This window comes from Falco cherrug, chromosome 5 (assembly GCF_023634085.1).
Source record: "Falco cherrug isolate bFalChe1 chromosome 5, bFalChe1.pri, whole genome shotgun sequence".
In the NCBI taxonomy this organism is placed as follows: domain Eukaryota; kingdom Metazoa; phylum Chordata; class Aves; order Falconiformes; family Falconidae; genus Falco; species Falco cherrug.
The window spans coordinates 80634265-80660355 of record NC_073701.1 but is presented as its reverse complement, the minus strand read 5'-3'; the positions used below and the strand labels follow the sequence as shown (position 1 = coordinate 80660355).

General features: G+C 38.5%; 1 protein-coding gene across 1 annotated transcript in view; it reads right to left on the bottom strand.

The window, feature by feature from the left end:
- CFTR (CF transmembrane conductance regulator) overlaps positions 1–26091 on the bottom strand; it is a 91853-nt gene that overhangs the window by 52825 nt on the left and 12937 nt on the right. Inside the window, exons 3-11 of the mRNA XM_055712242.1 lie at positions 25582–25693; positions 18799–19014; positions 17819–17908; positions 16260–16423; positions 15659–15784; positions 11758–12004; positions 9365–9457; positions 8666–8845; positions 5808–5999 (exon numbers count right to left, since the gene is read on the bottom strand). Of these exons, the coding sequence (XP_055568217.1) occupies positions 5808–5999; positions 8666–8845; positions 9365–9457; positions 11758–12004; positions 15659–15784; positions 16260–16423; positions 17819–17908; positions 18799–19014; positions 25582–25693 (1420 nt within the window). The remainder of the gene's footprint in view (positions 1–5807; positions 6000–8665; positions 8846–9364; positions 9458–11757; positions 12005–15658; positions 15785–16259; positions 16424–17818; positions 17909–18798; positions 19015–25581; positions 25694–26091) is intronic.

Below are 26091 nucleotides of genomic sequence, written 5' to 3'. Positions count from 1 at the left end.
CATGACATCAGTTATAAGGATTTTTCAAACCCAATTGGCTGCTACTACAAATTCCCATTTATATTCATGTTATCCATACCATGATATTAAAACAACCTTCAATCTCCAGGGAAGTTACACTTGTGGAATTACTTCAAATTTAGTAGGAAGTTTCCATAGACATATAAACTCATCTAGTTTACATCTCCCAGTAGCTTTTGTTATTGAGCAATGAGAGAAAAAATAATTACGCAAGATCATTTCTCAGTGTTAAATTTCTTCATCTTTGGTCCTTTATTTGAAGTGCCAGGCAAAAGTTCCCCTTCTCTTGCTAATTGATCTTTATCATGAATGCGATGAAAAGTACTTGATCAAAAGGGTAAAACACCTTGTCAAAAAAAGAGAAAAAAGGTAGTATAAACTGAGGCAGCACCATTTCATCTTACCTTACTTTTCAAGTACCTTGAAGCTTGCCTTTGGGGACTGTCTTTCGGAAATGAGTTCAGAATCTGTACCGATTCCATCTTGGCTTCTCTCTATCATACCATGCCAATATAAGATTTTAAAGGTAACAGATTTGAGATAACACCTGCACACTCAAAATTAAATGCATTGTGCTGGTTTTGGCTGGGATAGCGTTCATGTTCTTCACAGCAGCTAGTACGGGGCTATGTTCTGCATTTGTGCCGGACACAGTGTTGGTAACACAGGGATGTTTTCGTTATTGCCGAGCAGCGCTTACGCAGAGCCAAGGCCTTTGCTCCTTCTCACCCCACCAGCGAGGAGGCTGGGGGTGCACAAGGAGCCGGGAGGGGACACAACCAGGAGAGCTGACCCCAGCTGACCAAAGGCATGTTCCGTACTGGATGAGGTCATGCTCAGCGTGTAAAGCTGGCGGAAGAAGAATAAGGGAGGGGACATTCGGAGTGATGGCATTTGTCTTCTCAAGTAACCGCTGCACGTGATGGAGCCCTGCTGTCCTGGAGATGGCTGCACACCCACCTGCCAGCTGGAAGTGGTGAATGAATTCCTAGCTTTCCTTTGCTTGTAAGCGCAGCTTTTGCTTTACTTCTTAGGCTGTCTTTATCTCAACCCACGAGTTTTCTCACTTTTACTCTTCTGATTCTCTTCCCAGTTCCACCAGTGGGGAGTGAGCAAACAGCTGTGTGGTACTTAGCTGCCAGTTGGGGTTAAACCACAACACTCACTCAAACAATATTTTTAAAAAGGCTTCTGAATAAAGGACAAATGGTAAGGACTACTGATCTGTGCTGGAATGGTTTGATCTAGAAGTTGAAAGCCTTCACCTTCCTTATTTGCTAACTGGGACCTTCATTTTAGAAAACGTGTTAAATAAGGTACTCACCTCCTTGCTTGCTAAAATATTTGCTATTTCTTGAGGAAAGGAAAAAAGAAGAAGAAAGCAGTGGAGAAGGAAGAAGCAGCCTTCCTCCTATGCCTTTTTTGTAAAACTTTTTTTTACTGTGATGTTTCACAGAATGTATCATCAAATTTAAATGTACTGGCATTCATTTGAGTTCAGCATCACACAAGAATAAGGGCAATGTCTGCGTACCACTTACATCTCACTGCAACCGTATTCAGTTTGTGCTAGGCTTTCAGAAATAATTTTTGCCAGTAAGGCTGTTTCTGTTGCATATCAAGAACACTAAGGTAGCTCTTAATAACGGTCCCTTTATCTCATCTCCAAAGCAGTCTTTCTTTTGTTCTATCACCTTCTACCGCTCTTCTCTTAACCTCTGCCCATTTCCAAACTCCAGTATTTAGAACAACATTGTAAAACACAATTTTACCTCTCCTGATGCCCTACTTACCTTAAAAGGAAAAATCTAATCAAGAAATGTAATAATTATAATCACATTCTGAATCACTTTACACATAAAAAGCAGGCTACACTACCATGGAAATACACATATAAGCTATACAAAAAGAAGTTTAAAAAGTACCTTAGGCATGCTTTTAATGATGCACACAGAGACACATTTGAGAACCCTTCTCATGCTTCTTCAGTATTATATGTCTATACAGTGACATCATGAAATTATGACAAGCAGTGGTACTTAGACCTAAAAAAACTCCCTCACTGAGTCTTTCATTGTGGATGCTTTCAACAACTCATCTCTCATACATTTGTACAGGGTTGCCTTTGGTATTCCCCACATGCCAGAGGCAGCTATGGAGCAGAGCTGGGGGGACAAAAGACCATGAATGAAACCTATATACTGCTGCCACATGTGTGCCATCAAGCAGGACTACATTCAAAGGAACATTATTAAAACACACACTTCCCATGCACGGAGTCACAAAACAGTATCTACTGTATGGCATGATTCACTGCATCTGACCATTCATCAGTCACAAACCTACGTGATGGGCACTGAGCAAGACAACTAGTTATACATGAGAAAAAAGGACACTTGAGAGACATGTACACCTTAACTGAGCCAAGCACAGGCTGGCATCCTAATGTATTGTGCACTACACAGATTTTGTCAAGTTATCCTGACAGAGTATTTACAAGGGATGCGGTTCTCCAACATATCATAATTTGTTTTTTTTTAATCTTCATCTTCTGTTTCATGGTATGACATCATGAACAGATGTACTGGCACAACTGGAGGGTAGGTGAATTGCAGCAAGGCAACAAGAATAAGAAACCGAAGGCAGAAATTTCTTAAGCTAAGTATACAAGCCAAGGAAGTAAAATAGGTAGCTACCTGAACTCTTTGGACTAAAAAAATGCCCATTTTAGTGTTCTAAATTGCTATAAACTTATGTAATCTCATAAAAGAAATTAAAAATTCCTTTTGTTGCTCATAGTTTCATTGCTTTCCAGTAATGTTCATTGTAAAAAGATGGTTTATTCTTTAATGAATTTTTAATATTGACAATTACTTTTCATGGTTCCATACACAAAGAGAACAAATGTAAAACTGCAAGAGTATCTTTCAGAAAAACATCAAAAATCCTTCTTCTATCCAAGCAAAAACTACCAAAGCCCACCTGTATTTTTAGGTAAAAGTTAACATAACCAGATTTGCTGTTCTTCAGGGCTCTACAGAATAAAAATCTAATACACAACACATTTTAACCTCTAAATAAAGATCTGATTTCCTACACAGTGAGAATTTTATTCTTGGACACCTGAAAATATGGAAAGCTCTGTGAAATATTTACTTGTGCTTTCCATCTTTCATCATTACTTTGAAATAAATTTATCTCAGGTACTTAGGAACCCTAAAGAGGCTGTGTAACTCCTTAGCAAATCAATTATGTACCCATCCAAAAAGTCAGGCAGAAAAATGTAGCACCGACTTTTCCAAAAATTATCATACACCCCAAATTATTTGAGTTACACTTGTTTAATTAATTTACATATCTCCATACACCTAAAACTAAGTGCAGAGCACCTTGTATGATGTCATCCAGCTTCAGTGTCCTGTTCTGCTGACAGACAGGAACAGGCTATTATTCACCGTGTGTCAGGAAGCCCCACAGCTATGTAGATGGTATGACATGACCCACATGGAGTAATCTGTAGTAATTTTTTTCACTAACAAAGACAAAGAATAGAAGACATCAAATCTAGGAATCAGACTACATCTTCAGTATGCTTCCTTTATAGGGTGACAGTGGAGATGGCAAAGCAGATGGGGCATTTCGCAGGTTTGTTACTTTTTGCAGTAGTCACACATCTATTTGCCCACTGGGTCAAAGAAGATGGCTTTGTATTCCCAAGAAAGTTTTTATGAGCATGGAGCTTGGAAGTAAATCTCACTTAGCCACTGAAAGAGCTATTTCTAACTGACTTGCAGCATATGTGCAATAAAGAAATAAACACCCTTTTATCACTGATCCTTGGTTCACCTTGAAGAGCCCATATAAGAACTAGACTTAGCAACAGCCCTGCATTCGGGTGGACTATATAACCACCTGGGAAAGTTGAAGAGAAGGGGGCAAAGTGAACTGCCTCAGGCAAAAACCCTCTGGCACCTCTCCTTTCTGAAGAATGAGAACACACACAACCCCAATCCAACAAAACACTAACCCTTGTCATAATAAACCCCTAAAAGGTCACACTGGGGAATAAACAGGGAATTAATATTTGAAATCCATCCTTCAACCGGCCATACTAAGTCCTGTTTAGTAACTAAAATGCAAAAGCTAACGAGACTAGAAAGCATAATAACAGCAATAAGGTAAGTCATTTGGCTGCCTTCCAGATCATTCCACCTTCTCTTCAGGCCAGCCCAATTTATTTATTCAGTCCAAAAGAAAATATCCTTATAAGTACCAAACTCGATCCCTGCTAGGAAGTGAAGCATGCCATTCTGCACAAAGCTGAGCCAACACAGATCAAAGCTAGCTTGATTGAGCCTGTTTAAAGAACAGAGGAGCTGCAGCCTACCAAGAGACCAGGCCTCCCCACCAACACCAAAACAACGAGCTGTCCCACTGACACCGAGACGTCCCACCACCACTGAGACACCAAGCTGTCCCACCAACACCGAGACACCAAGCTGTCCCACCAACACCGAGACACCAAGCTGTCCCACCAACACCGAGACACCAAGCTGTCCCACCAACACCGAGACACCAAGCTGTCCCACCAACACCGAGACACTGAGCCATCATTAACCACCTGCTGCTCTAGGGTCTGGGTTGGGAAGCCTCTTTGGGCAAGGGCATTTTTGAACTGCTGAAGCCAGTTGTTTCTTGGAGCTTTGGCATTAACTACAACTTTTACAACCGAGGTTAAGGACTGCTCTCTTCAGAAAGCCTGACACGGGAGCTGTTAATGCTCCTGTCTTCAGACGCTTTCAGAGAAGATTTCCAGTAAACCACAATCCAAACAGAAGCTGAAATAGCCATAAACATATAAGGAAAGATTACTTTATCGCTTAACTATAACCTGCTCTGAGATAAAGCACAGCAACTTCGTCTTATTTTTAAACAGACCGGCTATTGTTTTCTTGCTTGACTGGCGCTAAACGAAAATATGTTTCACTGTGTGGCCTAAAGACAGATTCTATTCAGCACAGTTAAATATTTTTTGTTTTCATCTACATGTTACAGACAAAATGCCTGATCTTAAGGCACCGCTGTAAGGGTGCAAAGGTCTAAAATGCTGGCTCCGTTTGTATCTTGCAATGTGAAAAGATACCTTTACCTGCACTACCCTCTGGCAACATCAAACACACACAAGGACATTTCCACGTCATTGTACTAATTGTGGGCTACATGTCACACAAAGATCGATCCTGCAATCATTTCCAGTGTGAGAATTTTCAACATGCACACAGAAAAACCTAACTTCAGTCAAGATTTACCTCTAAATAATTCAGGTTTCTGGCACAAAATTCTAATTATCCCTGGAGACATTTTTGAAGTGCAAAAGAAAGGAGAAAAACAGGTTAATTTCCAAGACTGTAAGGAAAAGCTTCTTTACAGGGAAGAAAAGTGAAGAAAATATGTAGGAACAATAGTTTTTACATAATTTCTTTAACATTAAAATGTTTACCCAGGCTTCTAACTAGGAATGAAGACTGAGAAGGCAGACACCTTAGAATATCTGAGCCAGGTTACTTAGCTCCCATTATGTCAACTACCAGAACCAGCGCTGTCAGCTTATGTCTCAAGGAGCTGGCAACAGGCTGACTTGCAATTCCACAAAAGTGGGATGCCAGGCTGAGTTGCTTGAATCTCAGAAATGTCTTGTTTACTTAAAACTGTACTCCTTGACTTTTTCTTTGGTTTTTTTCACTTGGGTTGGGTCACAGGTCTTAAAAGAGTCCTACATGACTGACCTCTTCTAGTTGGCAGGCTTTGATGACGCTCTTGTATCGGTATTCATCATAGGATACACCAAAAATTATGTTTTCTTTTATTGTTCCAGGCATGATCCAGGAGACTTGAGGTGAAAAGGATATCCTTCCACTGTGTTTAACTTTACCCTGCGAAGGTTCCAATTCTCCCATTATCAACATCAGAAGAGAAGTCTGAAAAATCATTGACTCTTGGTTAATATATCAGAGATCTGTACAACCAAAAGAAATGCTTGCTAAGCAAAGTGAAAGTCACTTAAATGGTACATTTGTCTTGTAAAGACTGTCCCTGCAAGTACTGATCTAGCGCAAGCTGCAATTCGTGGAGATTTTCATGAAACATATGGTTCTGAAAGGCCTCTGAAATGAGAGAAACTTCATTCCATGAACAATCCAAATTTTGTAAGGTATCTTGTAAAAAAGGCATGCTGCTGCAAAAGTACGCAGTTTTATTTAAACTTCCAGTAATTTTATAAAGTAAAAGTGTGAGTATCTGTGAGACACATAAAGACATATAAAGTATTAGTATTTATGGAGAATGTTATTTGATTTTTAACATCAGGGATTATTTTGTGTTGTACAAAGAACAAACAATTCATGTTTACAATTCCACCAGTGTTTATAAGCCTTTTATCTGTATTGCCTTGAAAAATGCAATTTCTTTGTGTATGTATGTACAATTGCTCACAAACTACTCAGTGATCTGAATTTTCCTCTGTAACTGTTAACTCACTTACGTGAATACATGACCTAAGTAAATTTACTATTTCCCTTCATAAAAGAATTGATTGCAATTTCAATACTGACATGTTATAATTTCAAAGTTAATCAGTAGCTTGTAGTAACCTTGTCACACATCACTGGCTACTAGATCAAAGAATAGAATTGAGAAATACAAGGAAAAATATGTTACGGAGTCATTCCAGTGGTGTTCTTATCAATAATAAACAGTCAACAAAGCTGGGACGTAACAGTCAAAGATCTAAAAATCTGTCTAAGTCACAGTTTCATGCTGTCAAGCCCAGAGATCCTTTGACAAGTTATACAATATGTGGGGGGAGTCTCACAGGATTCTTTCCATTATATCAGAATCTGAATTTTCCAAAATGCTGAGTAAGAAGTTTCTGATCTTGCAAAGGACAGCCACTTAGTATGTTTTGCACACTGGATATTAAAGTACTGTATCTTGTGCCGCATAAATGGAAAAAAAAAGACAACAAACTAAACCAAATCCTATCTAATACCGAAGCAGTATTAAAGAGCTGATGTCAGGCTTCATTCTGATACAGATAAATTAAGTATACTGTCTGTTTCACATACATGACAATTCCTGGAATATATAGTAACAGACTCAAGCAACATGAACGAAACCTTAAATTAAAAGGGTATAAGGGAAGAATAATTTTTTTTTTTGAGAGAGAGAGAGAGGGTGGTGTAAACCTTATGTTATGTAAATCTTTCCGACAATATTATAAGCCTTTTATCTTTTTTGCCTTGAAAAGTGTAGTGTGTATATACTCACACAAACTGTTCAGTGTAACCTGAATTCTCCTCTATTTCCTAAGTAGCTGAATAAAGGAGATATACATATGTCCTTCAGCACTTTCTAATTGACATTTTTGTACTGCAATTATCAACTTTAGCAATAGCCACCTGAGATTATTGGCAACATAGGAAAGCTATTCTGTTTAATTCAGAAGTATCACAGTAACATGCACCTCAACATATCAGCTTGAGGACAACCTCATGTCCTGAGTCCCTTGCTCTTTCCTATTGGTATCATTACTAGAAATAATATCAAAGACTTGATCACATTTAAATAGATGGATCCTTTGCCATTGACTCCAACAAACCAAAGATTTTTATCCTGTGCAAGTGAAAGAAATCAGAATATGTTCAGCAATAATTTGTTAAACAGGAAAAGTTGCCAAACACATAATCAATGTTTGTTTTGACTTTCACATCTCTTCAGAAAAACCAGTGAAGATGAAAGACTCATCTAATTACTTGCTGTTCAAAGTGAATAACAATATCATAGTTCAACTCATTTTATATTAATGAGGTTAATTGGATGCATTATCTGCAAACTAAATGTACTGATAAGATTTTGGAATTCTAAAATAATGATTAATCTAAGCCACAACTTTTCTCAGAAAGCCACCGGTTTCAGCAGCACCTCCCCAGGCTTTCACATGGGACTCGGGGAGCTCATCCGAGTGAGGCACTGCAGGAACTGTAGCACAAGTGACCAGGTATACCACATGGCCAGGGCACACATCTCAGTTAGCTGGCTAATTAGTGTCAGGCTTGTCAGGTTACTTTCCATCTTGTATTCAAATTTTTCCTTAAAATGTTAGCAAGGCAGGAGAGAAAAAAAAAAAAAAAAAAAAAAAAAAAGGTCTGCTCTCAACCACATTGAGCCATCTGGATATCTACACTATGTTCTCCAGTTGACTGTTTTAAAAGCAGGGAGGTTCTCACAATAAGCATCAACTTTAGGTTTCAACCTGCATTATTCCTGCAAATCTCCTTTACTTCCTACGGAAAAATAGTTTTGTCATTTAAATTGCTGTTTCCTTACTAAGTCTGTATCCTTGTATGTACAAGAAGTATCCAGCAAACTCTCTCTCATATTGGCCACAGACTAGAACTCCAAATAGCCATTGGCCATTTTATTGACATTTACAGTTTATTCATACTCCTTCCTGCAGCCATCACTTTCACAACAAGCGCGGTATAGCAAGAATACAGCAACAATGCAGGTAACAATACAGATAACATCACAATATTGTTCTTTAAAATTATTAGGTCTTTTGTTGAAACAACAGAAATAGAAATACCTTGCCTGCTCCAGTAGATCCAGAAACAGCTAATAACTGTCCCTTTTCAATCTTGAAATTTATATCCTGAAGAACAGGAGAGGCATGAAGTGGAAAATTACTGAAGAAGAGATTGTTGTCAGTGCTAGGAGCTTTGCTGTTGTTTTCTTGGCTTGCTTTTACAAACAGCTCTCCAATTCCCTGCAACATACACAGATGTGAATTTGTATGGACATCAAAAATAAATAAAGCATGCATATGCAGGTATGTATATCATACTACGGATTTATGAAAACACTTACTTTTCTGATGTTACTTTGCCTATCTGTGTATTATTTATTATGTTCTTAAACATATATATTTTTTAATTTATGTATTGGACTTGTTTCTAAGTTTGTGGACACAAACAAAATTTGCCTATTACAGAATTACATTCCAATGTTTACACGTGCCACAGCTTGATTGTTTTCAGGCTGGCTTAAATCAAAATTAACTACTTATTATGGGCCTTAACACTTATTAAAAGGTCACTCCCGAAGTTTCTCAACCATGGACAATGCGATATCATGCATTAATTACTTGCAATATATTCCTTGCCTGTTGATAGCTGAAGCCAGTTAAAATGTAGGAGTGTAGACTGCTCTTTTTAGAGAACACCAAGGCAAATATTGGTTAAAAAGACACACACTGTTTTAATTTAGTTTGGGTAAAAGTACTAACCTCATCCCAAAAAGCTGTTACTTTGTCCAGCTCAACCCCAGTGGTTGTTAGATTATACTCCAGGGCTTTATATTCTTTTTTCAGCAAGAAATCCTAGAAAAACCATGAAAGCAGATGAGAGGAAACAGTGAGAGATGACTGCCATATCACATGAAGCCGTACATACTTGCCAACACTGAGCACTAGCTAGTATTTCTGATGGTGCTATTGTATTGTAGCATCTTAGAGAGAGGCATAAATATAGCTTATACAACATCTTTTGGATGCAGAAATATTCTTGAAACTACCAATTCTTTCATTGCTAGTGAAAACATAACCTTAAAGTTATTTGGTTCTAGTTTAGAAAGAATTTCAAAACTTGGCATTTCCTTTGCTTTCAGGACTTGTGTCAGGCAGCATCACCCCTTCAACCTTAATCCTTTTCAGATAAACTTTTGGGTTTGAAGTAGGATGTGGAAGGTTGCACTCTGCTAACAGTGAAACAAAGCACCTACATGCTGCTACCTCCCTATTCCAAAACTGCCAGCGTTTAAAAGGGTTAGAATCATGTCTCCCTGAAAAAAAAAACAACAAAACAAAACAAAAAAAGGCAGATAATTATCCTGGCGAGTGCGCCACTGAAGTAGTGTAATTTCAAATGACACAAGTCAGCAACGTGACACTTTTGTTACCTTCTGGGATACTATTAGGAAAAAAGAGTAAGACTATGCTAATGTAAGAAAGATAACTTGTTTATTCTATTGTTTTGTTAAGGTTATGCAGTTTGTAGGTACCATCTTTGCCTTCTTAAACTATGTGGAAACAAGCAGGTCTACATGGGCAATACAGTGGACAAACTAAGCAGATATGGTGGAAAATCAGTCATCTACAGTAAACTTGCAAATTTCCCAAGTAAAAGAAGTGAAGTGATAAAGCAGATGGTTGAAAGGGCAGGAACCAAAAAAACTGGAAGGTCAAACACACACAGTTTATGAAAAAAAAAAAAAAAAAAAAAAAAGGAAATGATAGCTAGGCTTACATAACAAACGTGGTGGGGTCATCCAGTGGAGTTGCTGGAGCAGTGATAAAGAAAGCAGACTGACCCTGAAACACTTCATGGTCTAGAAAACATGGATCTAGCTACAAGGGAAATACAATAACCCAGTGAACATATCTGGTCCAGTGAACTCTCTAAACTGATGAGGAAATTAAATCAGAGAAATGTATGAGTGGTTTATTATTTTTGTTTGTTTCTTGTGACAAGCAAAGAGCATTGGTGTTCTGGGATTCTGTGCATTCTATGGGGTCTACACCAAACCTGCCACAAAGAGATGATGATTTTTGGATTCTGGAGCATCCACAGAGCTAATACACACAAAGACAAGCGTATGGCAAAGTAAGGGCAATGGCATGACAACCAGGCTTGCCACTTCTCTTCCCATACACTCTTCCAGAACACAGGAGAGACAGGATACCTCCACAAATGCCTAGGGAATCTGCGAGCACAAAGACTGCCTAAATTAGGACCCAACAAGGCAGCCTTCTGAATGTCAAATAGAAAGTTTTATGGCTAGATTTCTCAAATTTTCTGCCCAGCTGAAAATCATAAAAATCCAATGCCTGCTTCTTATTCTACATTAAGGTTCAGATCTCTGATTAAGATCTTTAAGTTCCACATTAAGTATTTTTATCACACTAAAAATAATAAAACCAATGTTTTATCAAAAAACATCTATAAATACGTAAAAAAAAAAAGCCTAAGATTTCACCCCAAAATAGAAAAATAATTACTTTGTGATTTCAGACCAGCAGATAAAACAGAGTTAATGAGAACTCACCCTGATTTAACTCTGCAGATAAGCTTCTCATGCTGGTATACGAGCAATTGATCTCAGTAGGTAAGGCAGGTCATAATTATTTGACTGGTACCTTAATTATGTTTACTACTCATAATGAATGAGGTGCACATTTGCATAAGATGCACAGTCTCCTGCTGTTCTTGCCACTAATAGCTAGGAAAACAGAAGATCTGTGACTGCAACTACTGGAAGCCATGTTATAGAAAACTGTACAAATTTTGTACTTCCTTTTCTGAAGGAAAAATCTCTTAAACACTATAACTCATATATTTTTATTAAGTCCCTTACTCTGCAAGGAGAAGAAATAATTAAATGCCACTGTTTAAGAAAAAGCAGCGTGCAGGTAGCATAAGACTCCTGGGGTTATGCTGCCTGGGGAACCCTATAACAATATCAAGATTTATAATGAATTTCATGGTGTGTAGTCAGAGCGACATATAGCATATTCAGAAAGTCTGCATAAATGCTGTGCACCCTTGTTGATCAACTGACAAGATAACATGCTATAAAGAATTAGTTTACATACTTGAGAAGGTTTTAGTGTATGCACCCTACCTGTATTTTGTTTATTGCCCCAACAGAGTCATACCAGGTCTGTACGGACCCAGGAAACTGCCTGGTCACTGTCATTCGAAGAACAATGCAGAAGGAAATGGTGGTAAATATTTTTCGGAGAATAATGCCTTTAATCAGAGCATACGGAAGCACAGCTAAAAACACAACAAAAAAGCCTGAAAAGAAGAAGGCTGAGCTGTTGAAATATCTCACATAAGCAGCTTTTCGGGTAAGCTTCAGTTCAGTTCTGTTAAAAAAATAAATACAAATAATTAGTATATGATTCCACAGTTTACATATTACAAACTTTTTGGATGGCACTGTTGGTAAACAATTAACTCAGAGGCTCATTGATCCTTCTTACTTTCTAGCATTGCAGTTGAAAAGCATTATTGCAAACAATTTTTGGACTTCAAAAATAATTGGAGTCAAATTTTGTCACCTATGTTCAGAGATGTCAGACAAAATAATAATAATACTCTATGTCATGATTTAGATACCTTGTAAACCACAAAATTCCTGGTACAACCATCTTTAAGCATCTAATGCTGTGGTATGTGATATACTCCCAGAAGTGTCAACCCATATTCACCTGGTCATCTAGGTGACCTAGAAATAGAAACTGCCCTAGAAATAAGACACTTGGAAACGTCAGATTTGCTATACATGGCCATAAAAAAAACCCCAAGACAAATCCACAGTTGCAGAGCACCCTACTAACAGCTTCACCCATGAAGTAGGGTGTCGGTTAACCTCAGCTTGAAGAGGTGGAAGGCAGGGAGTCTGCTCTCCACCTCCCTTTCTCCATAGAAGCTCAATCTAGAGAGTAGCTTACTGACTGCTGTGCCGTCAGGAATGCAACTGGTGATTACTCTTAGCTGCTTTCACAATGTCTATGTATCTTACAGCAAGCTTTCACATAAAAAGAGAAACAATCCAGGGAGTGTAATTCATTTTCTGACTTGATAGCTCTAACTCACAGTGCTGAAGCTTTCTGCTGACTGTTCTCGTTTTGACGCTGTTCACATTCCCCAGGTGCCCTGCATCTCAGCTTTGCCTGAACATCGGCACCTCTGCTGCAAGAGCAATTAACTGGGGCTAGAGATTGAGCTAGACCCCCAAGGCACCCATTCACTGGGCGAGTGCTCTAAGGACTGGGATACTGTGCAGAAGTTCACAGTCATGCTGGTGATAGTAATACCTGGCATTACAAGGCTGCGCACCGTAATCTTTATGTGTCTGCTGATATTAAGCCAGTGTCTGCATGAAAAGTCCATCCAGGATTTTAGACCTGTATGGAACCCCCTTTCAGCTCCACACCGCATGCACGAGACATCTGTACACATCCAGCATCTTACCAACTTTTGTCAGCCAAAGTGTTCTTGGAAGATCCTGACAGAAAATCTGAGTTTTGGAGCAGGGTGCCTAGCACTTCTTGTTAAGTCTGTATTTCACTAGAGGCCTGAAGAAAGTAGCCAAGGCATGCAGGTCACCACCATAGTAGTAGCCACTGCCCTGAGGTCCCTCCAGAGCTTCTACGAGACTGTGGATGGCAGCACTGAATAGGGTTAACAGAGATTTTGGGGCCTGGTAATTGTCCAGTACCACACAAATGACTGGGTGAAAACTATCATAAAGCTCCCCAGTGCTGAATCACACAGCTGCTACTCCGAAGAGGGAGAATCAAAGTACTACTAACCCTTTTCAGTATGCTCCCAAGTACCAGCCACAAGCAAAAGTTTTCCAGAGGTGGCTCTGTCTGTGATACAGGCTTGAGAGCTCTGTAAATGAAGCACTCATTTGGGACAGACCCTGCTGACACAATATGGGCACTTGAGAGAGATATAAGAGACACTATGAGCCTTGTGCATGTGTAGGGTGTAGACCAGCATATGCCTGTTTTTGAAGTGATGCTACAAGAATCAGTACAAATACACAAGCTTGAGATTCTTTGTTTTATATAAAGACGTATCTTCCCCTGACAAAGTATAGAGACTTCCAGCCTTGGACTTCACTCTCTGCAGCGCTATGCTATGGTTCAGGGGACCAGTTTGGTGGTGTGGTTTTTCACTTCTCTGAATACATTGCATAGCCTATAGGAGTGCAGGTATGTTTGTTCAGACACCTGTTACAAACAGTTATTATCAGTACAGACTTAAAAGGGCACACAGGAGACAGATCACATTGGTCCCCCTGAAGTGTCACAATTCCCCAGGGGAGTCTGCGTGCAGCAATGTTACACCTTCAGGATGGCCAGCCCTGGCAGCTCAAGTCTACCAGAGTAAAGGGCACTGGTCTATCTAGTTCATTAGAGTTGATTAAACTGGGTTGCATCAGAAAATGTCAGCATGCAGAAGCAGTTTGATAACAACTGAGTTGTAACACACTGTTGCTAAAATACAGGCATGGCTTCACACACACTGTCTCGTTTCCTACCAGCTTAAGCCAACTGACTGGGGGGCCCTGCAGAGCTGATTTCAGCAAGCAAAATTCAACTGAAACTGACATTCCTAAGGTTGACCTGCTCTGGTGATATCTTCACCAAGTGACCTCCTGGATCACTCAAAAAAAATATTGTATTTTGGTGCAGAGAAGTAGAAGAGAGATACTTTGATTTTGTAGTATTGTTAGCATTCTTGTCTTTTAAAAATGTAACAAAGATTGAATTCCAGCATCACAAAATTCACTATAAATTATTTTAGAAAACAGAGATCATAAAATGACAGTCCTTTTTCCAGGTTTCTGTGACCATTTTGTGAATTACAATTTATTTAATTCATGTCAACAGGATTTGCTTACAACATGTGGTCTCAAATTTTCTAAAAGCAATTCATGTGGCTATTGACACAAGGGGAATCCTAACCTGCCTCCATCCTTGAGCTGGAATTCATGACCTGGATTCAGACTGATTTTTCTCTGATCATTTATAGTAAATCACTGCAAATTTCCCTATCTTCCTTATTCTAAAGGTAAGGAATAATCTCTTAAGGTAAGGAATTCAGGTCTTTCTCTGAATTGTCTTTCACAAAGCAGCTGAACAAGATGTTTGTGTAATAATATAGTTTCATCTCTTTTATTTACATGATAATATGACACTTATATTTCTTTTATTTTCCCAATCACACACCTGGCACAGAATTTTAGTTCTCTGTAAAGGACTAAACAAACACATGGGACAGCTTTAGTGCAGCACCACCCACCAATCAATATATCACTTCTCCTTCCTTCCCTTAGGACTGACCCCCTGTTGGTAATAAAGACCTCCTCCTCATAGCTCTCAGCTAACTAGGTTAGCTCTTTTATCTCCTTTCTACTTCAGGTCTTGGTAGTTCCAGTTCAATCTTGATACTAGTTGAAGAGATAAGCATTACTCAAGGCTATCTACAGACCATAAACATTAAGGCAAATGTGCAGGATGAATACATGAAGCTGCACTACTTTAATCCTTTCAGAGATTGCATGTAACATTTAAAACCAGCTTTATTGCATTTCTCAGAAAATAGCTTCAGAGGACTCATACTGTTTCCTTCATCGCAGAATAGGAAAGTCTATAAAACCTTATGTAATCATCACAAAAGAGCTTTTTATTGTAAGATCAGGATAGGGTTGGCCAGAAACAAACACAGATGCCACAATTGTTTTACCTGCGCAAACTAATGAGTGAAGTATCATAACAACAAATGAGGAAGCAAATTAAAAAAAAAATAAAAATCACCTCCAGAGTGAACTTGACAAAATGGGGAAAAAACCAAGCTGCAGTGTGGGAATGCACAGTTACTCTATGAAGGATTAATATTTGTGTGCTTTACTTAACTAACAAGACCACAGATGGTGTTCTTAGCCACCTAATATTTTCTTTCTGAGCATATAAAAATTTTGACTAACAAATGAGAACACTTACTCACGGATGCTTTCAATCATTTTTTCCATTGCATCTTCCCAACAATAGGCTTTAACCGACTGTATATTTTCAATTATTTCTGAGGTGATGACAAGTCTCTCATTGATCTTTCCTGCCCTCTTATTCCTACAAAGTAAAAAAGCAACAGGTCAATCTTCATCTTTTCCTTCCTGTATAGTTAGTTTGTATCCCATTATATATCTTACAAAACCACTTTCCCTATATGCCTACACTTAAAATGTTTATTTTAACAGCAATATTAGGAAGAATGTGAAAGAAATTATTAGAAATCTAGTAATTGTTTTAGCAAGGAAAAGATACAAGCTCTAAAAAGAATAAATCAACTCACTTATTTTAAAACAAGGAGTTTTAATTCTACAAAGCATTAGCACTATTTACTGCCCTTTAAACCATTCATTTTAAGTTTAGACAGCTGCCGCTAAATAAGTAAAGGCTTGTCCGTGACTTCACCAACACAGCCAACACTCTTTGGACTACTCTTTTGTAATAATGTCATAACTAGAGACTCTTAAGTGGTATAAACTTGTTAAACCAATGTGTTTCAGGAAAGTATATTGAAATATTTTAAAAGTCTCATCACCTGTATTTCATCATCATTTGTCCCAGCCAGGCTTGGAAAAAGGCCAGGACTATTAGAAAAGCAAGTCCAGAAAATGCAGAAGCTTCTAACATATCCCAGAGCAGTCCCATCAGCAGTGCCACCTGTAAAGGTGCAATCCATACAAAATGAGCCAGGGCAAGACCCTGTGGAAGCAGAAAAAAATAATAATACAAGTTACAGATATGCTCTGAAAACTACATGAAAAAGAAGTCGTCATTAAACTGACACTTTGAAAAATGTAATGAAGAATGGTACCAGTATTTCCAGTAGTAGAACAAGTTTATAAAGGAGGATTTGTGATCCTGAGCACATTGCATACTGGGTGTTAATTATGATGACAGTGCAGGAATACATATACATTCCACACCTAAACTTTCATTTTTTGTAAGGCAAAGTTCAGTCTGCAATTGTCTCTTTGCTATGTACATGCATGAGGAAAAATCCCAGCTTTGTAAAAGTAAACAGAATTTTCCATGAATGCTGGCTTTTTCAACCACTGCAAGATGAGAAAAATACACAGAAAAGTGTACTGAGAGTGATTTAATCTGTTATAGGAGGAATATATTACTTTGGTGAAGAGATGACTGTTGCGTGAGCACAGCTAATTAAAAACAGATTGCTGCCTACTTCAGCCACATTCCTTCACGTTGGGGAGATTTTGGACTGAATGCTGTGATAAGGCTGCACAGGGGTCTGTGATACAGCAGCTACACTGCAGCAATGATAGGTCACTTGTCCTAGCTTGTTCAGCGCTAGCTGATACTGCTCTATATAGTAAAACAGTGCTTAAAGGAAATACACCCTGCAGTTCCAGCCGTGTGCCTACGTCTCTCTGATCTTGCTTCTTCCACAGGAAGCAAACCTCATCCTACCAATGGGCCAATTAAGCATACAGGCTGAACAGAAGGTCATAGAGTTTTCAGTCCCCAAAGCCATTAGCAGGGATTTACCTCTGCATCTTTAACAAAAGTTTTACAGGAGACTTTGAAAGTGCTAACATGGATGTGTTGGGAATGACTCTTAATAAGGTCTTATGTCAACACTTAATCACTTTTAGCAGAGTGGGTAATAGCAGTAACAGGATGCTGAACAACATCACTTGTTCAACAGCAGGAACAGACTGGATCACCTCAGTAAAAAGATACAATGGTCAGGGAAAAAAAAACACCAAAATAGTATGGAAAGACTGAAGCAGCAAGTTCTGACCTCTGTGAAACCAACTGCGTAACCCAGAGGTTCCCTGGCAGGTTTTCACTGGAGTGTAGAACAAGCATGTTTTTATGGTATATTTGGTTTTTATGTTTCCTCTACTAATCAGCATAGGAGATAAAGGATGTCGTAAGTATCAGAATGAGCATTTCCATGACCACATGCCAACACATTTTCTTAAGGTAGTGATTCATTTTCTATCTACAATGAGCACTCAGTGCAGTTTGCCATTTATGCTCCTTCCTTCCTTATTATTTGTCGTGAACAGCTTTAAGTATTGCATTTGTATTTGATGGATCATCAAGTAGATTAAGTAACGGATGACATACCTCATCAAATTTGTTCAGATTGTTGGAAAGAAGACTGACCAATTGGCCAGTACTTATTTTATCTAGAACTCTGCTTGACAGTTTTAAAATCTGTAAAAGAAAACAAAACCATAGAAAAATGGCTATGTAACCCATCCCCCAAAAATAATAAATACAGATAAAAATAATAAGCAATGGTACAGTAGTATAAATAACAATTCACTTATCTGCTTATGCTACAGTCTCATTAAACTTGTTATTTATGTTACTTGAATTTAATATAGCCACTAAATTGCTTTACAAATATTGACTTATCGACTCAGTCCTTGCTTTCTGTTGAATATTTTATGTATATAGATATATATGCAAATGCAAATCTTAATTAAGCATGCATGCTGTGTGCTGCTGTGCATCCTCAAAAAACTCCTACTGTGCCTATCTTGGCAAATATTTTTGAAAGATGTTTTCACAGTGAGCTTTATACTAGAGTAACTAACATGTTCGTTTAAATTAGCTGCTTTTGGTATGGGTAAAACTAAATACCTTTTTAAATCTTTGGATTTGTGAACATGCAATGCATCAGTATCTGAGATCTCACACAGTATCATTCAAACTCATTCCCTTCTATGTTATATTTATTGTTTAAATCTTCTTCTCTAATCCTCTTTTGAAAATATTCTTTGGCCACCAGCACATGTTATTCTTCCTTTGCAATACACATGCATAACAGGAGCACAGTGGTAGAACAATTAAGGCACCTCACCACATATCAAGCAAGTCTGAACTCACACAGAGGCTGACTTCAGGCAAAGCAGCTGTAGATAAGTATTTAATTCTTTGGACTTAGGAAATGGAGAGCTGTCAGAGATGTTAGGCACATTATTCTTTTGTGTGCTTTGTGTACCTTGACTAACAAAACTATCAATCTTTCAACGAACTGGCCTAAAAGTTACGTAGGCTACAGACAGAGGTTTGGCTTTGAGTGTACATGAAACAATTACCTTCTTATAAATCAAGCTAAACATAGCTATCCTCATTTGCATTCCTATATGATGAAGACCAAATATAGCAGGGTGTAGGAGTAGTGTTCTCACAAGGAAGAGAAGGCACAAGCCAATGCCCAAGTAATAGGCTATGGATCTTTCGTCGGAGTTGTCCGGATCATAGGAAGCTATTATTCTTCCCAACAGAAGGGGCTGCACAGATTTGGTGACTTCCTGCAGACGGAAACAAGTAAAATAATTTTGGTCAGTAGTTTGTTCATTTTTTCAAAACGGTTAACATTTGAATTTTTAAAATTTGAACTCAAGTCCTTCCAACTGAGATTTACAGCTTTATATCTTAAAAAAGGAAGTGAGGTCTGTTTGTTGCACAAACCACAGAAAGTTGCAATAATTGCCCAGGAGAACAGACAACTTATTGCTGTCCTAACCTGTGATACTCCAGCAACTCCATCAAAGCAAATCTAGTTTGTAAATTTAGTTTGATAACTTTCTACAAAAGTGACAAATGAGATCAGCTTCCAACATTTACTTTTCAGAGTTGTAATAGATTAGCAACGTCATATGACTGAATCCAGCTTATCAGGCCAGATCTCTGTTTTGGCCCCTAGGGAACAGTTCTCACTGCACTTTACTGGACCTACAGGACACAGGAAGACTCACAGCTCCTGAAGTGAACATCAACAGAAAAACACAGCGAGGATATAGGTAAAACAAAGTAAATGGAAATAGCAACAGAATAAAAATATAAACAATTTGGATCATCCTACTCAACAGTTCTAGACATCACACCCACGGTTGTAACAAAAGCAGGATGAGAGGGCCTAAATAGTAGGGGAAGCAAGTTTAATAAAAGTCCCAGAGAGAAACCAGTGCCTCCTGCATTGGCAGCCCCAGCACTTCTCATTCCAAGATGAGCAACATGGTAGAGAACCAGAGCAGGAGATGAAAAAGTGGCAGTATCAAACTGCTAAACTGCAAGGCATCCAAATGACCTGCTATAGCCCTGACTTTACCTCAGCCTGCTATTACATTTGTCTTTAGCCTCCTTTTCTGTTGTAATTAAACCTCACTAGCGTTATCTCACCATTGCCTTCCATTTCCCTTCATGGCCCCATCATTCTCATACTTTCACTCCTATAACCTCATTCTTGTCCATCTCCTTCTCTTGCCTCCTCTTTCCTTCCCCAGTCCTTCCTGAAGAGCTGCAAAAAATCAGTGTGCTGCAGTTTGCTTCATCTTCTGCACGGGCTCCTGAGGGGTATGAAGTATGTGTGTGCTCCCTTGTTTCATTGTTATATTCAGCGTAAAAATACCTAGTGCTTAGAACTTTTATGCATGTCTCCTTATCCTTCCTTCTGCTATGTCTCTGCAGAAATAATCTGATACTTAAAAAACAACAAAAAACTATCGAATACTTTTTTGTACAGATGTGTTAAATTCTGCCAAAATGTTATTAGTACTGCCTTCCAGCTGAAAACCACACAGACCACCATACAGTGCCTCAGAGAGAAGTGAACTAGTGAAGTACAGCTGTAATTAATGTTTTACAGTGTTAAATAGATTGGGAAAATCCCCTTTAATTTTTCCCTTCTCCTTTAGGTTCCTTTTGGTCTCTTATACACGAGCCTAAGTACTTCCACAACCTGTACTGTAACCCTTTCTGAATGTCACTGTTGGTGGAGCTGATATTCATCATTCACTTCTTTCCACAGAAGATATGAAATTTTACATCTCAAATAGCATACCTGTGCTACACACTACATTTCCCACATTAAACACCACTCTGCCCCAACACAAGTGCTGTAAACCTGGAGCCAGCTTTGACAAAGACTTCAATGTTATTACTAGGCAAAGGGAGGAGTGTTTATTAAAACACACGTGATCCAAGGCAGCTGTGCTTAGACCATATGCATCCCAAAGTGGCAAACCAAAACTCCCCAAAACTCACAAAATACAAAACAGTCACCTCTCAAGGACAACGTGGTGCTCTCATGCTAAGAGATTCCAAGATAAGGTTTTATATATATGCTGAAAATAGGATTATTTTTTTTATGTATTTACTCTTATTCCAGTGAAAATGCCATGCTTTGCTGCTGTGTTTGTTGTGACTATAAAGGTATTGCATACATGCCTAGCTTGCTGGGAAAAAAGGTGATTTACAGACTAAGGATAGAATAATGGCTGGCAATGAGCCAAATCATTTGCTATCTCATGGGGCGTAAAAATCTACTGGTTTACAGTGCAGATTTATCAGTTTATGTACCAAAGATACTATTATCTAGTCTACATACAAATCAAAGCAGAACTACCTGTTTTTCAATTTTCTTGTAACCTCAAAATTACCCACTGATATAAATATGGATAAATAAACTGATCAGAATGACCTGCCTAAAAAAAGGAATGAGATGTGTGCACCCGACAGAAAAATCAGTTTTCAAGAGTCGTGTTTTTCCTTCTCCTGTCCTTGCTCTTCCCTCTGCATTCATCATAGGCCATTAAGAAACTCAGAAATGCCCTCCTTACAGAAACTTTAATTAAAAAGCAAAGATCTGAAAAATAAGAGTATGACACAGGATGGGCTAACCTGACCTGGTATGGCTATTCTTACGCAAGGATAACTTTTACATTACGTGTATCCCCCATATGCTCAATCACTCTGTATTTGAATACAATAATGCACATCTCTGTTTTGGCATGTGCCCAAGAAGTGCTTCGGGACTTTCATGTCCCTCCCTGCCTCCTCACTCACACCCATGACCTATATGTGAGAGCTTCAGGAAATCCTCATTAGGGTCCTTTGGGATATGATACCAAAACCATTTCTAAGTTAATATTAGCAGCTGCTGTGCCTGAGTAGAAATATACATTTAATGGGGATGAATATAAGAGAAAAATGTAAGTAGAATCAAACTGATCCCCACAGCAAAGTACCCAAATTGTTAGCCAGTATGTTGCTAAAAAGCAAGATTTTTGTTTCACTGCCATACCACCTGTTCTTTAAATTGTAAGACATGTCTGCTGATGAGGTGAAGCGTGGAAGCTGCTTTGAACAGCAGGGGAACGGATACATTAAGTGCAGTAACTCAACGTGCCTAACACAACACGATTTATGAGGAAGAGTCGTAGTGCTCTAGGGGGCCAGAGCACAAGTGTCCATCCTGCAATAACATCATTACCTACGGCGCGTGAGGGCAAAGGGGGAGATGGAAAAAATACTAGATCTAATGAGAGCAAAGCTGTGATGCCAGTTGCAACAACAACTACACAAACAGCAGGGATGTCAGCAGAGTTTAAACAACAGTCCAAGAAAGGTGCCATGAAAACAGCTCAGGGATTAGACAAGAGAAGAGCTGAAAGGAAAGTGAAGTTCAAAAGAACACACAACTTGGTTACACCTATGCCAATACGGCACAACATCCTGTCCCCATTCAAATTAATGGCAAAGCTCCCATTAATTTCCGTGCGCAGGGCCTGAAAAGAACACCAGCAACTTTAGAAGCAAGTTTTTCCTCTTGAAGCTTTCAATAAAATGAAGACTAATGATAATGGAATCACTAATTTAAACTAAGATTTAATCTTTCCATGTTCATTGTGAAAGGTGCAGATTTTGTTTCCTATGTGCTGAATTGCACAGCTGTGATTTCTTAAAGAAATGGAAAAAAAACCAAACAAACAAACAACAAACACCCAAACAAACAAACAAACCTCAAAGAATATGACTCAAAAATCCTGCAGTCCTCACCTGGTCTAAAATTACACTCCGTTAAAGAAGTCCACACAGAGAAATCAACATTGCACAATCCCACACATTTATGCCCACACATACTCCACTTGCCTTTATTCTGGGCAAGGAAATTACCCTCAAAACTGCCTGCAAAAGCCCTCAGATACTGCTGAGCTTTTAACAGGAATGCATTACTGTAAAAGTTCTGGCTGGCAGGTTCTGCAGGAACACCTATTATAGTATATGGTAGGCTAAATTTGTAGAACTGTTGTTTTGGGTTTTTTTTAAAAATACAAATCTGACATAATAAGAAGTTGCTGGCTTGGTGAGAAGAAAGGTTAGAATATTAAAGGCAGTAATTAGATGTCAGGAGCACATAAAAGACAGAATTGGGTAGAAGTCCACAAAGAAGGGGTCTCATCCCAGAGAAGAGTTGCCAAACAAGGTGAAAGAGTATAGAGAGAAGGGTTATTATGCAGCCCCTTAAACAGCCATCTAGGACAGAGCCTCTTGCTGACTGCCCTACCTGGACAAACAATTAATTCACTCATCAACTTCCACTCTAGCCACGTTGCCTCCTGCCAGCCCTGCACAACACTTAAAACACCTAGAAGGTAGCCCAGGGTTTGATGCAGAAAAGCCCTCCAGAGTGAGCACAGACAGCACCATAACCATCATCTCCTCTCCCTTCTGCTCGTGCAGCCCTTCTGCATGAAGAAGGCAAGCACAGCACATCGCTTCAAACCAGCTCTGCAGCAGCAGTGACCGCAGACTGAGGCGAACGGCAGTGAGAAGAGACCTGCGGGTCTTCACTAGTGAGAGGAGTCCAGCAAGCTGGAGAAACTTAAACTGCGAGAGAACAGAGCTGGCTTGGGAGCTAATTTCTTTATTTCCCCTATTTTGAATCAGAATTTCTGTACACGCAGAATGTGTATCTATCCACAAAGAAAGAAAGAAGCAAAAAGATAAAATACAAAGAACTTTTTCACTCTAGGTTTTATTTTTCAAACCAAGCCTTGGTGCTGAGAAATTTCAGAGTTGTTCTTTATGAGCTACACCTGGGGGACAGTCTAAATATGATTGCAAAATATTAAGGCCTATAGGTTGAGGGGTTTTTATTTTGCCATGAAGCACCATGACAGACTGAAGCATGTCCTACATTTTTCATAGAGTGAAAAGACTGTGAATGATGCATTTTAAGGGAAGCAATTTCCATTTTCTTTAGAGAATTTCTTCTTTTTTCTGTAGACCATTTTACTTTGTGACTTGCTGATTCTATTACTGATGCTTATTTCCCCTGAACATGGTGTTACAAGAGAAAAAAGCAGTCAGGTTTTCCATAATTCTTGAGGCAAAATTCAATCTGAAGTGAAATTGTAGTCAACTATAATTTATCAAAATCAATCAACAGCGATCTAAACGAGAACATTCACATCATTAGCAGTTCAAATTAACACACTTAGGAATATTTTACAGGACTTTCATCGCAGGACTCTAAATAAATTTACCTATTTTGTAAACTGCAAGATCAGCCTGTTTTTCATACAGCTGTGTAAACAGGAGGGACTCCATGGAACTTTATTGGAGTGGAACCATTCCAGCATAAAACTATCCGAAGTCAGGCTCCAAATTCAATGCTTAACCTGAAAAACGCTCTTTGGCCTGAAACACTGCCTGGTGCATTAAAAATTTTCACCCTTAAAAGGTCTGCATGTAGTTAAGGACTTGTGTTTTAGTTTTCAGGATATTCTTATTTATGTTTCAAGTGTTTTATACAGAATTATTAAAAATTGAGGGTATAAGTGTTGGTGTGGATTCACTTAGCATATATCTTGCATGGCTACCACAGAGCAGATTATGACCTTTCTTCGTCTACCTACTAGAAGATCTACCTAGCTTGAAATTTTCCTTCTACAAGGAGTCAGCAGCAAGTTCATAGGCATGATGGCAACTCTTCACACTACTCTGCCTTTTCTATCAGGGAGAGGAGTCATTCTAGGGACATTCTAGTCATAGGGAGACTAGACAATATTCAACAGTAATGCCAGTGGAATTAGTTCCTTTCTGTATCAGCCTTCCAAAAATAAAAATCTGGCTTAAAGATCCATCTAACATCTGAAAACACTGACTATCTGAGCACATCTGACCACTTCAGACCATTTGGGCTATTATAGCTGCAGTTTCTGATACCAAAGCATTTTGAACAGAGAAGCATGGAACGTAATATCTCACTTTTACTATTAAACTGCAGACACTTGAAAATAACACAGATATTTAACGCACATATTGTTTAACAGTATTTTTCAGATTTACACTCTGACTATCCAACACACCTAGTGAGACACGAGTAATAATAAACTATTTTCACAGCTCCTAACCCCAGTGATAGGATTGTCAAACAGGTGCATTTGGTAAGTCAGGGTAATCCTAACTAAAATGTTGGAAAGGTGATAAACATAATCAGTTCAGACCTTCACATCAAATTCCTGATCATATACATTGGAGCACTAACAGCACCAAGATCCAAGCATATTTCACATGGCTATTTATGCAGAATTGTTACCACTAATGAAGACAACTTCTTTACTGCATACATAAATCTAAATAAAGCATTTAACTATGAAGCTGAATGACAGTCACTTTGATAAAATTGACTGAATCATGTGAAATTGCACTGTCATTTATTTTAAGGTAAGGGTAGAAAATTCTTTAGAAACAACTTAGAAACCATAAGATGAGAAAATAATTAGTTCAGTTCAGCAGTGATACAAAACTTCGGTTGCTCTACCCGTACTTGAAGAAGCATATGCCAGCACCTAGCACTATGTACATTTCAAAATTATTAATATGTATGTTTAAAAGATATTAAGACATTATCAGAAAATATTTTTTTATGAAGGTCCCTGAGTATCTCTCTGTATTTATCATCTTCAAAAGCAATAGAAAGAGCAAAATCTGTAGCTATTCACAGGATTCTGTATTAATTTAGTAATCCCAAAGACTTAGACCTATTTATGGAACACTGAAAGTCTGCTGAAGAGAAGCACAAATCTTACCCCTAAATATAACATTATTCCATAGAACATAAATTTCCAGAAAAAGCATCGTCGAAGAGCATTAATAAGTTTGGGTTTTTTCTTTGAAGTTGCCAGCTCTCTGTCCCACTCTCTGAAAAGGAACCGAAAAACAAGACTGTTAAGTTACAAGAGCAAATACATGGGTCTCTGGCTCTGACATACTTCAGTTCACTCAAGTATATCCAAGGAGACTTAGCTAAGGTGACTAATGAAAAAAAGCTTTGCAGAGACCCCAAAGACCTGGCCTTCATTGACTTGATAGATCAATAAAAGTTCAAACCTAGTTCAGCCACATATTTGGCAGTTTTAAATACTCAGCCATACATCACCCCACAGGGAATTAATTCATGAAAAGGTCACACTGTATGTTTTTAAAGAAACTTGCTGTACTTAAGACCAAAGCACAAATAATAGGCAAATTAATGTTTCAGAGCTAGCTCTTCCAGTCTGCAGAAAACAAAACACTAACAAAGCATCAAAAATGTGACT